A 12,595-nucleotide genomic window follows, 5' to 3' on the forward strand; every position below is an offset into this window, starting at 1 on the left:
GGCTCTTGTGTATTCAACTCCTGACCTGGGCTCACGCACTCACTTTGCTCACAAACATGTGCCAATGCAATCCCGGCATCAGAACAAAATTTCAAATCACTGCAGCGCGCGTTTGAAACGAGCGAAGGTACGCAGCCACGTGGTGCTAGTGCTAATCATTGCCTCGGTGGCGCGACCAACAGCCCACTGGCAGAGCCTTGTTGGTTTCGACAAGCCCCAATCTCTTGACGTTCCATTGGGGAATGGTCTTTTCAAAATACCCGGATGCAGGGGGAGAAAATGCGGCTCCACCCCCAGGGATCCTACCGAACATGTCGATTTTGGCTCCTATTTCGGAAAGATCACCTTATAAAGCGGCCGGGTTCATAGCCGGCGGTTAGATAGGCCCCGTAAACTTTGAGCAGCCGACCGCGGACCCCGTTTTCTTCAGAGGGCGACCGGCGAGGCAGAGCAGCAAGTGAATGAGCAGGCATGTGGTATTTCAATTAGCGTCACGCCTTTGACAAGCAGTCAGACACGTAGCCCCGTCTTATACATCTCTTGGAGATCAGGCGTGACAGCGATCAGCGCAGACTGTTGGGACCTTGAGAGAGGCTGGCTCGGTACCGAAGCTGACAAGCTCGTCCCTGAGTAATCATGGGCGGGTGGAGTGCCACTTTACTCTTTAAAGTTACACTACATGCACTATTCGAAAGACGTGCATCCAACCTACGTGTTTCCAACACTACAGCCTGCAAGCCAAGACTTCGCTGCTCACCGGTGAGGATCGGAATTTGGTGAGACAGCTTGGGTAAGAGCCTGCATATGCAAAATGTCCGTTGGTGGTCAGCGAGACTGTCCTATAAAATAAAAGTGACCTCCCTGGTCAGGTGGTCTTGTCTCAAACTCTGAAATTCCAGTGGTGAGCTGATTCCATGCTTCATGTTGGATTCGTCCATACACCATGTCCGATCTCTTGGACTTGGCATCCACACTGCCCCAATGCTCTGTAAGTTCCTGTCTGTAAAAGCCCGCTTGAGCACTGTTGACTCGTATGCTAAGACTGCATCTGACAGATAGGATGCTTATTCACCGCATTTCAGAATGTCGGTTGTGCAATTACGAATCAAACCTGCGCCTGCCATGATGAAGACCTCACAAAACAAGCGACCGTCTGCATCCAAGACAGCTGCACCGTCCGGGAGGCTCTGTCGACCAAGAACCTGACTGATACCTACTGTGGAGTCTCACCAACTACGTCCCCATTTTATCCCTACCCTGTATTCTTGACTTTTACTGCCCTTTGCGCGGTTTCTGTCTTGTTACGGGTCATCGCGAGGCTGAAGGTGGGGTATCCATTCTGGTGGGATGATATAATTATCGCTCTGTCTTTTGTAGGTCCGAAGCATGTCTCAGAAGTACTCCACCCCATATGTCTCCTTTGCTGACTGAGGAGCATTTGGTACCTTCTAGCTAGGATGTGTTGCATTTACAACAACTGGACTGATGAGCAAGCATTTCAGATACCATCTTGTGCCCCTTTTCTGTTTTCTGTAAACGATCCAACAAACTAACAACCGCTCTACAGTCCTCGACCTTGGCTTAGGTATGGATATATGGGCTGTACCTTTCGACGACATCACAACCATTTTCAAGGGAATCTATGTCATCTTCGTAATCTACATAACGAGCCGACATCTCGTGCGAGGGTCTATACTACTGTTTTGCTACCGACTTTTGGGCCATGACCCTTTCCCAAGGCGGCTGATACAATGCACCCTTGCATTGCTAGTCGCCTTCTGCATTGCCTTGGACCTCGCCATTCTGTTTGGGTGTACACCGATTGACCACTTCTGGAACTCCTGGGATGATCAGCACGAAGGTCGCTGTATCAGCTTGCACGCTGTTTTTTGGGCCGGCGCAGCCATTGACATATCCATTGACCTCTGGATCTTGCTCCTTCCCATTCCCTTTATCATGCGGCTCAAGCTCTCGTTCCGCAAAAAGATTCTGTCAGGAATAATGTTCGGTTTTGGAATTTTGTAAGTGCCTTGCTGGTCAAGCTCAATGGGAGAGGCATGTTGAAAGCTGATGTCTCTCGAATATCAGTGTCACCGTCGTCAGCCTCTACCGCCTAACCATGATCAATCGCTTCACTTTATCGCAAAATCCAACCGGTAAGTCAAAGCCACATGTTTGGACTGATCCGCAATTCCCAATTATACTCAACCTCCATACCACTCATGACTGACTTTTCCCCGTGCGCAGCGGACGCTCTGCAGGTCGGAACCTGGTCAGGCCTTGAAATATACGTCGGCATCATCTGCGCATGCCTTCCGAATTTCAACTCGCTACTGAAGCCCGTCTACGCGTGGATGGGCTGTCGGACACAATCTCCCCATACAGGCGGCACTACGTCACGGTCTGGTGCCGGCAGCGCGTTCCATGGCCGCTCACGCAAAGACGAGCAATCCGTCTTAGGGTCGACGATCCGAGCCACGACTGTCATTCAGATCGAGGAGCATGGTTCTCATGGACACAGCTTGAGCAACGGCAGTAGCGACGGGCTAATTGGACAAGATTGTGCCGCAGCAAGCGCGCAGGATATCGAACTGGGAATGGTTACGACGGCCAATACTACATGCGAGAGGGCTTGGTCGTGAGTTAATTCAAAGAGGTTATAATGCAATGCTTCATTCCACGGTTTACTTTTGTCTTTGAATTGGTGGGGGGGGCACTTGAATAGAGTAATCACTACTAGTTGTGAGCCATAACTGCAAAGTCCAGCCAAGTAATGCAGTTGATGTCGCGAATAAGCTCACCTGAATACAAATATAACTACAACAACGTGAATATGAAGTGGACCAAAGGGTTTGACTTTCTGAATACCTAGGTAGTTGCATAAATGTTGCGAGATGACTGACGAAAACGATGGAAAGAATTCAAGGTTGCAACAAGTGCCAAGGAACAAACGATTTATCTTTTGGGTGTGTATAAATTCAGTTCCTTGGGTCTACCATCTCTAGGGAATACATACCAGAGTTAGCCAGGCCTGAAGCTCATGTGAATGACATTGAAAATGGGCGGGATAATCACCACCTGCAGATCCCCTCACCCGGCACTGTCACAATACCAAGGTAGTCAAAATGGACTAATAGCAGGGGTCCAACCTCAGCATATCGTCGGATATTGTGGTCCAGAAACCGCGGATGTTTGGCTTATGGCAAGATCATAACGCTGCTATATGGCAATGATTTCAAATATGTCCCCTTCACAATTTTTACAGATGAGAGCCATGATTCATATTATGATGCGCTAGCGATACCGCCTCCAGTTGTATTGGCCAGTAATGTAGATTGAGGAGCTCACATGTGCACTGATGGGAGTACTCAGGCTTTGGATAAAATTGAGTTGAGCGCCATGCGGATATGTTTGTAGGTACGGAAATGCTTCCCTTGTGAGGCTTGGTTTGTTAGTTCCTTCTTGCTGGTCTCCTGAGATCCGTCACGGGGAAGGCCGGCGATATCTATGAGCACAAATTGTTACGCGGGTAGGCCTGAATTCCTGCGACTGATCGGCCAGGTTTGAAGGGCTGGTTGCATAACACTTGTTGTTACACCATGTGGTCACGTTGTGACGCCATTTGATGTGGTTCTGGCACGGTGCACGGTAATCCCTCAGACTTCTTGGCGTGGTAGTACAAAATCTCTGTTGTGCTTACGAAGAGATTCCTCGCCCTCGAAATTTTGGGAAGCCGTCGAGATTAAGACATCCGGGTCCGGCTATGTTACGATGACCTGAATCGGCCTAGGCTGTGCGATGCATGCATATTTTGGGTCCGAAGGCATACTCAAGCGTAAGAATTAGTGGTCAGCACATCTTCAACCTCAGGTGGAGGGGTCGAGGCAAGGTTGAGATTCAATGTACACTTGCTGCTAAACCAAGAATTATATGCACGTCATCAGCCCCAAAGGCTTGGCTTGATCCTGTCGAGTGACACCGAAATATGTTGTGCCGCGTCTCAGTTCTCACGTCACTTTGGGTGGCTTTCTCATAAGCTGATACAGCTGTTCACCCGGAGCATGCGTGGTAGGACCTCGCTTAGCCCAGCTTCCAGTACTGCGTTGTGCCAAGCAATTCATCTACGGCCTCAGGCGGAGTCGAGATACGAACGACAAGACTTTGGTCACACATATGCGGGCTATGTATTTCGCATTCGCCACGAACCGACTAATCAGTAACGTATTGCGCAGCTTCAGACTCTGTTTGCTTCTACTGTGCAGCTGTAGCACAGTCTGTGGGAGTCAATATTTTCGCCCGTTCGTCACGTTTTGGTTCACAGACCCGAGATTACTGAGCTTTGGCCACCGCTAGCCTCTAAAATCAAACTTGTCCTATGTTGATAGCAGATGATCCGATGCCCATGTCGACTTAAGACCTTGCATGTAGCTTACATGACTATCAGCTGCCCAGGTGGGCATCAATTATCTCTCTCACAGACGGGGAGTCAAGCGCAGACACACATGAGTCACAAAAGGGGAGAAAGAATAGCAACTACTACTGAGCATCATGTCTCCCGCATAGACAGCGAAACTTCCATTCAATACTTCGCTGCTGACTCTTCCTCTGGGAGCTGGTTATCCTTGTCCCGGTCATGGTAGCTCTTCTTTCTGATACTGGCTATTCAGCTACTGTCCGGGCGTCAAACTGTAGCAGGCTAGATGGAGATGGGCCGGCACCCCCCCTTCAAGTTGTTCACACCAAGTTTGGCTAGATGCACACTAATTGCGACATGGCTGGTGGAAACCCTGCGAAATGCTGGGAAGGCATCTAAGACTTTCTCTGATTATGGAACGATGTAGAAATCCCAGCTTCATCAAGACAGTCTCCTCCCTGAGCTTGCGCTTGCCCGTGATGATTGGTGCGATCAGAACAACCATAAAATTTTGAGTCCACCTACGTTATGGCAGCCATCGTTGGACCTATCCGAGGTATGAAGCTTCCCATCAGACCACACCAATTCTCAGTTAAATTTTGTCTTGGACCTGTGCCCTCGCCCATAGAGGAGTCTCAGGCTCAGAGCGTTTGTAAAGAACAAGTTCTCCATCTGTGTAGGACCCAAGAGGCGAGAGCTAGCAGACTGATGGACTTCCATTGAGATTTCTCTTTCTGGCCTTCATGTTCGCGAATCTGACCAACATGTACTCGGCGGCGGCCGCGGACAGGTTAAGGGTGACCCATGCTGCAAGCAGCACCATGCACCAAGCCAACGACATATCCCAAATCATCCCGACCGATGTTTGAAAGGCAAAATATGATATGCAATGGACAGTAAAGAAACAAGTGGGCCTGTAAATGGCAGTAAACGATAAGAGGCGAGGATTCCGTTGCCAATAGTTGGGAGTCGGCTTCCGAAGAACCATGGAATCCACTTAAGACGTGCTGCTGCAGATTCTACTATATAACCCCTTGACCCAGCTGTTGGGGCCGCACTCGGTTAGAATGCGAGAGGCCACCAACAAGTCGCTCGATTGGGCTTACCCTTACAGCAGGGTAACGCCAACTTCCCGGGGGATGGTTCCGAACCTTGGAAGCGGGATACGTGTCATATTTGTGCAAGCAGTGGTAGTCCCCGCCTAGATACTCATGAGAGCCCAACTTACTCGGACTTCACCGCTGGCAAGGTTCATTCTGCGTGGCTGAACAGGAGTGACGCACATTGCTTTCCGAGCACCTGAGGTCGGCCATCGCCCCGTACAGCGGTTGCCGCTCGTATGTCTCGGCCTGGCCTCAAGAGCTTGCATTTGGCGAACTTCGGGTGGTCACCTGATTCAATTCTGCCTGTTGACCTTCACTGAAAACATTTGCAGATGATGAGGTGAAGGGCAGGTAAATGAGGCTCTAAAAGTCATTGTGCTCACTTCAAGTGTGTGCCCACCATGCTCGCATTGCAGAATTCGGCATCATTCTCTGCCTCAGACCTGTCTTCAGTGCATGGGACGTAAAGCTGTATCAACACAGCCTCGGAATTGTGCATGAACAGCGCCAAGGATAGGCAATGGTTTTCCAACAGCAGGCGTCGAAAGCAGGCGTCGAAAGCAGGCAGAGCTCGGCATAGCCAATGCGATGTTAAAATTTGCAGAGAGAACCCAAATTAAGTCCTAAGACTTCTGTTAAGAGCCACGGAAAAGATAGTCGAACTAGGTTCTTGGTGTTTTTGACCTTCAGTTTAGTGCAGCTGCATGGGTATTGTCCACACCGCACTGTGGGAAGGATGAGCTCTCGACGTTGGGTGGCCAAGGTGTCATCAGAAAGCAAGTTTGGTCATGCAACCGACCCGGGACACACGGTCCGCCAAGCTTTCAAGCATGTGGACCTCGGGAGATGTGTCATGCACCCCTGGCGCCTCGCGATGTGGGCATTAGTTGCCCCCACACGCAGGAAAAATTTCACAAAAAGAGAATTGCGGCCTGTGTGGATTGAACACACGACTTTCAGATTTTCTTACTGAAGTACGCTTCAGTCTGACACTCTCCCAACTGAGTTAAGCCCGCTTCTTGACAAACCAGTCCATGGAAGAGCATGATGATACTCAAACCAAGATACCGTCCAGCATCCCACCGAGCCAGCATCCACCTACCCAGCCTTAACCTCCACCTACCTAGTATTTTTTATATATCCACCTAATACTAACTTTTCTTAATAACTCTCTTATAATTATAAATACTTTTATTTTTTAAAATTTGAATATTTAAAGTATAAACAGCCTGAGTCCGAAGTTTAGAATCATCAGAAAGAGCAACAAAACAGCATCGTCGTGCTTACCTTGCCATTCAGTGGCTGAAAAACATAGAGTAGGACTTACATAAAATGCTGGGGCTAGAATATTATTGTTGCTGGTTGGGATAACTTGCGCGGGAGGAGTTTCTGAGCTTTGCTGTGCAGAATCCATGGTCGCAGGAACAAAAAATGTCGCTTTGGATTGCGGATTTGACGATTGAACACAACAGTATGAGCAGGGAATCGAAGTGAGCAGCAGAGAATCGAGGCGAACCCAGACCAAAAATTGAAGGAGTAGGAGAATTGACCTAGCTGGTTTTGTTTGTATTCCGCATACGTCCGAAGACACAAGTATCATAAGAACGGGAAAGCCAGGAACAGTCGAAGGCCCCACCAACACTGGAGATATCGGAAGACTGGCATTATCGAGGTCATCACAGGCATGACACCTCCTGCTTCTTCCAGCATCTAGACATGCGAGTTGCGCGTCCAGTGCAGCTGCACGGACATTGTCCATCCCGCACTGTGGGGACAGGTGCATAGCAGCCTGGTGGCCCCTGTGTCGCATCCATTGCAGGACCAACATACTTAAGTAACCAACTGCTTCAAAATCGAACGATCGCCAACTATCCCGGCCTCTTTGTGTCACCATGAGCTGGTGAACAGCGCGCCCCCGCTCTCCAGTTCCTCCCTGCTTCATCTTTCTCTGCTCAACCTCGAAGCATTCGAGATTTGAGAACTCCAGCTAGAAGAAGGCTTCAAGCACTCCGGCAATCATGCAGTCAATTCTACTTGTCGTCCTGGGTAGCTTCACAGCGGTCTATGTCTTCCTTCGTCTCGTCCTCTATCTTACCCAGGATAGGAGAGAGCCACCAGCGATATTGACTGGGATACCCTTTATTGGCCCCTTAGTTGGAATGATCAGGGAGAGATCGGATTTTCATGTTCGCCTAAGGTACTTAAGTATGTAGTTTTCGGCTGAGACTGCTGCCAGGATCTGACGCTATTTTCAACAGAGACACATACAAGCTCCCAATACACACTCTCAGGCTGCCATTTTCACGAATCTACGTGGTGAACTCTAGAGAACTCATTCCGGCTCTGCAGAAGCAATATCGTTCCATCAGCTTTGCGGCTATTTCTGCGGATGCTGGCTTTATTGTTGGCATTAGCAAGCAAGGGAACGAATTGCTGCATCGGGATCTGACCAGCGAGCATGGATTCAGTCTCACTTGGCCCAAGTATATAATGACGGCAATGGGACCTGGGAAGGAGCTTGATTCGATCAACAGGAGGTCAATACAGGTATTTGCCCAAGACATGGATGAACTGAGGGCCAATGGCACCGCAGTTAAAACAGGCTTGATGGAGTGGGCGAGAGGCATCATGATCAAGTCTACAACAGAAGCTGTCTGGGGGCCTCAGAACCCATACCGTGATTCTTCGATTGCAGAAGCGTGGAAGTAAGTGCAACAAATGTAATGGTCACTGTCAATGTGCTGAGATTCAATTACAGGACGTTCGAAAAGGGCTTCTTGACCCTATCTGTCTTTCCATTGGCTTCAGTCTTCTTCCCAAAGCTCTATCGGGCGCGTGAACTAGCAACCGCAGCCCTGGTTGACTACACTCGGAAGGGTGGGTATAAGACCGCGTCGGGGCTCGTTCGAATGCGCTTCGAGCATCACGTCAAACAGTGGGGACTTAGCCTGGACGACTTTGGTCGTGGCGAACTCGGTAACACATTTGCAGTGCTCGGTAACTCGACGCCGTGCGCATTATGGTTTCTTTTTCACATACTTTCAGATAAAAAGGTCTTGGATGATGTTCGGAAAGAGGTTTCAGCTATGGTGACAGTCAACGAGGACGATGACTGCAACTGTATTGACCTGGCTGCTATCCGGAAGGCATGTCCAATCCTCCTGAGCACCTTCCAAGAAACTCTACGCGTCCATTCTGTCAACCCAGGAGTACGCATGGTTCTCGAAGAGGTCCTTCTTAACGATGAGATTCTCCTTAAGAAAGGTAGCCTTCTCATGATTCCGACTCCAGTCCAGCATACAGATACCTCAGCATGGGGACCAGATGTCAACACATTTGACCATCTGCGTTTTGCTAGGAAGCCAGGGCAAAGGAAACATGATCGGGTGGCCTTCCGATCTTTTGGTGGTGGCCACGTCTTGTGTCCAGGGCGGCACTTCGCAAGCACCGAGATAATGGCCCTCGCAGCATTACTAGTGCTCCAGTTCGATGTTGTGGCCACAGGAAATGGGGGTGCATGGATTGAGCCAACGTCCAAGAACTCGCCGATTCAGGCAGGATTCGCTGTTCCAGACAGCGATATTGATGTTGAACTTCGGCCCAGAGACCCAACCAGAAAGTGGCGAGTCACTTTCACGGGTTCAGATGAAGCCATAGGCATTGTTTCTGAGGACATCGAGCATTCCGGAAACTGATTTACGCGACTTACTCTTCATATGACACCCCTCATCGGAAATTCAGACATGGGTATGATAGAATTCATCTCTGCCGTAGCATCGAATGACAAGTAACACTTCTGAAAATCGTCTATGGAAGACTTCCATCCCGATTTGGATAGCTACGGCATCATACTTCACAATGTAAGATTCCATTGGACCTGACGCGCGAATGCCCCTATGTGAGCCCTGAATCGCGAATCTGGTGCCGGCCCTCGACGGTAGCACAGTGACTTTGAAGTCCACGTGAGTGACCGGACTGTAGATTAAGACGGAAGATGGAATAAACAGAATTTTTCAGCCATGTCAAGATATGTTTTCGCGGCATCTTCCGCGCAACGATCGCACAAATTGGAGATGGCGTCGTCAAAGTGAATCCCGGAATGGTTTGAACGCCAAGGAACGGGACCACTTTACCATTTCTCAAGTGCTTCAATTGCAATCAGAGGCTACTGCAGTCAAGTGGCACAGCCTGGGGCTTTGTAGCCGCTGAATATATGAGGCGTATTTGGCTATTGGAAAGACTAGGCCAAGACACCAATTTCACAGCTACATTGCGTTTTGCATGTAGGTAGTGTGCGCACTGTGTGATAGAGCAGGACAAGATCTCAATCAGTGGTATGCTACCAGAATAGAAATGTGTACTCGATGTGGAAGGTCACATTACGTTATCGGTTGCCTGCTGTTGTGCGGTCACTGACAAGGACGAGGCCGCATGAAGAGGCCGCATGGCGCAGGAGATGATGCCCTCATCTCATTGAGAACCAAGCCCAGAGGCCACAGAGAAATTTTATGGGCTCACAGCAGTCCCCAGCATCTTTCGCAGTTTCTCCAAGTCTCCCCGTCTTCCCGATGCTCTTTCACTCAAGTGTTCGAGGCCAGAAAAAGTCCCTTCGGCATTTGTTGCTTCAAATACTTCGATACCATTTGATACCGCCCGCACCACCCTCAGCATGTATTTTCAGCTTATACCAGGAATCAGCGTCCTTCTGATGCTACTTTTATACATTATCCACCGCTCATTGGGCTTTCCTTACAATGCACAGGAACCGCCACTGATGAGACCCGCAATCCCGGTGATCGGTCATGTCATTGGACTTTTGCGCCATGGCACAAAATATTATTCTACTGTCGCGTTAGTCTGAAGTCCGGCTGCCTCCGTATCAAATACCTTTACTGATTTACGTGTTGGTCAAAGGCATAGGTGCAAAAAGCCAACATTTACACTAGCTCTTCCTAGAGGGAAGACGTACGTGGTGACCTCTCCAGATCTGGTAGCGGTATGCGACAGGCGCGCCAATGTGGTATCATTTGCACCGTATGTTGTCGAGTTTGACAAACGAATCCTCTTAGCAAGTGAGCATACTGTAGACCTCTTGTCGGAAAATTTGCTCGAGGAAAGAGGGGTCGTGAGCCTCCGCCCTGAAACGATGAAAGCCATAAAACAGTCGCTCATGCCGGGCGCCAACCTCACCGAGATGTCCCAATATTTCCTAAGGAGCTTCGTACATATGATCGACTTGAACTTGAGTGCCAACGGGGACGTCATCTCTGTGTTCCAATGGACACGCCAGTGCATCACCTTAGCCAGTACTAGGTAATGCAGTTTACGGACCGCTAAACCCGATGAGAGACCCCAAGGTCATGAAAGGATTCTGGTGAGTCATTGCCTACTCGATCTGCCTACCAATTTAGCTCCAGCCGCTCACATGGAGACTCAGGGCGTTTGACAAAGACCTCGCCTTTCTAGGCCTGATGATATTCTCCGAATACATCGCACCCAAAGGGAGCGTAGGGAGGCGAACGTTCTTTAATGCTTTCGACAAATACTACGCCTTAGGGGGACTTGAGACAGCCTCTTATCACATCAAATCCCGGCATGAGGTGAACCGCAAACACGGAGTACCAGAGAAAGACATTGCACAGTTTGATTTGGGGGTCTGTACAGGACTTCTTGTCAATACTGTACCCGCGGTCTTCTGGACACTATGGTATGTCTTCTCGGACCAATCGCTCTTGGCCGATCTGCGACATGGTATTGAAGCCGAGGCTTTCAAAAAATTTGATGGTGTTGCAGAAGATTTGACTGTGACTGTCAACATCGCCAGGGTCATAGAAGCGGTCCCCCTGCTCGAATCTCTCGTGAATGAAGTCCTTCGCGTTCAAAGTCACGCCGCCCATGCCAGATCTGTACTCCAGGACACCATTGTTAAAGACAGTCGTGGCGGCACATACCTCCTCAAGAAAGGCTCGTCACTCGTGATGCCTGCTGCGCCTGTACATCAAAATGGGCTGCGTGGGGACCGACGGCACAGATGTTCGACCCGAGCCGCTTCCTGAAGCTCAAACAACAGGGTCGACGAGTGGCCTCTTCTGAGTGGCGGCATTTGGTGGAGGAAATGCATTCTGTCCCGGGAGACATTTTGCATTGCGAGAAATCATGATTGTCCTGGTCGTGATGATTTTGAAATATCATCTGGAGCCATTGGAAGGAATATGGAAAAGACCGAAGACGAAGCACCATGTATCGACAAGTATCCCAACGCCTACGCAGGACATAAGACTTACAATTTCGCCACGGAAGGACTTAGAAAACATTCGATGGAATTTTGTTTGGGAATCATAGATGTAGCTTGTGCCAATATTACTATTAATTATATGTTTCCCTTGGTGACTTAGGGTGGGATATGAGTGATGAATTAATAGTCGTCGAGTAATCAATTTCAGGGCTGTATAAAGGCCCCTGTTCATATTGATCTCCTTCTCTTACATGTGTAATGTTTGTTATGCCCGCACCCGGCTGGGGGCTGAGGTAGGTGACTGCCCAGGACTGCACACAGATGACCTACAGCGTCCTCTAAGGCTCATGGCTATGTTACATTAGACTTTGATTTTTCGCAGGTTTCCTCTCTTCCTTGCTTCGACATGGCCGCGCTGGAAGTATAATAGTAGTACGTCTACCCGGGAAGCGTCGAGGCGTGCCGCATGGCCCGTCACGATGAGCCCGAACGATGAAATTAAGCGGTTAATTGCCGTGGTACGTTGGAATATCGACGGGAGGCCATTTTGACACCTAATTCGTGCGCATTACAAATTCATCCATATCGTTGCACAGCGACGACGCTACACCGTGCGCAGGACTGGATTCACTCGACCGAAAGACTCGGCTCCGGAGTGGAGCGGAGCAAACCAGGCGCATCGTGAATCAATCCGGCCCCGACTCGGGTCCGGGCAACACATGAACCAACCCAAACAATTGCTTAAACGGGTGCCTAACGAATGCTGACAAGTCACGACGGGCTGGCGCCCAGCTAAGAGCGAACCTAGATCCTTTTATGGTATTAGTGGATCCTTTTGCTGGG

At 49.5% G+C, this 12,595-nt stretch overlaps 2 protein-coding genes across 2 annotated transcripts; both read left to right on the forward strand.

The window, feature by feature from the left end:
* The first annotated feature begins 896 nt into the window (after positions 1-896).
* On the forward strand, positions 897-2,832 carry KVR01_007426 (uncharacterized protein). Its single transcript, XM_044785399.1, has 6 exons — positions 897-988; positions 1,056-1,373; positions 1,453-1,502; positions 1,566-2,021; positions 2,089-2,156; positions 2,248-2,832. Exons 1-6 carry the CDS (start codon positions 944-946, stop codon positions 2,640-2,642), a joined length of 1,332 nt encoding a protein of 443 aa, XP_044643679.1. The 5' UTR covers positions 897-943; the 3' UTR covers positions 2,643-2,832.
* Positions 2,833-7,535: 4,703 nt separating this feature from the next.
* On the forward strand, positions 7,536-9,212 carry KVR01_007550 (uncharacterized protein; the record flags this gene model as incomplete). The annotated part of the gene is made up of 3 exons (XM_044790235.1): positions 7,536-7,714; positions 7,776-8,222; positions 8,276-9,212. 3 exons carry the CDS (start codon positions 7,536-7,538, stop codon positions 9,210-9,212), a joined length of 1,563 nt encoding a protein of 520 aa, XP_044643803.1.
* Between the last annotated feature and the right edge of the window lie 3,383 nt (positions 9,213-12,595).

This window comes from Diaporthe batatas, assembly GCF_019321695.1.
Source record: "Diaporthe batatas strain CRI 302-4 chromosome Unknown Contig00008, whole genome shotgun sequence".
NCBI classification, from domain to species: domain Eukaryota; kingdom Fungi; phylum Ascomycota; class Sordariomycetes; order Diaporthales; family Diaporthaceae; genus Diaporthe; species Diaporthe batatas.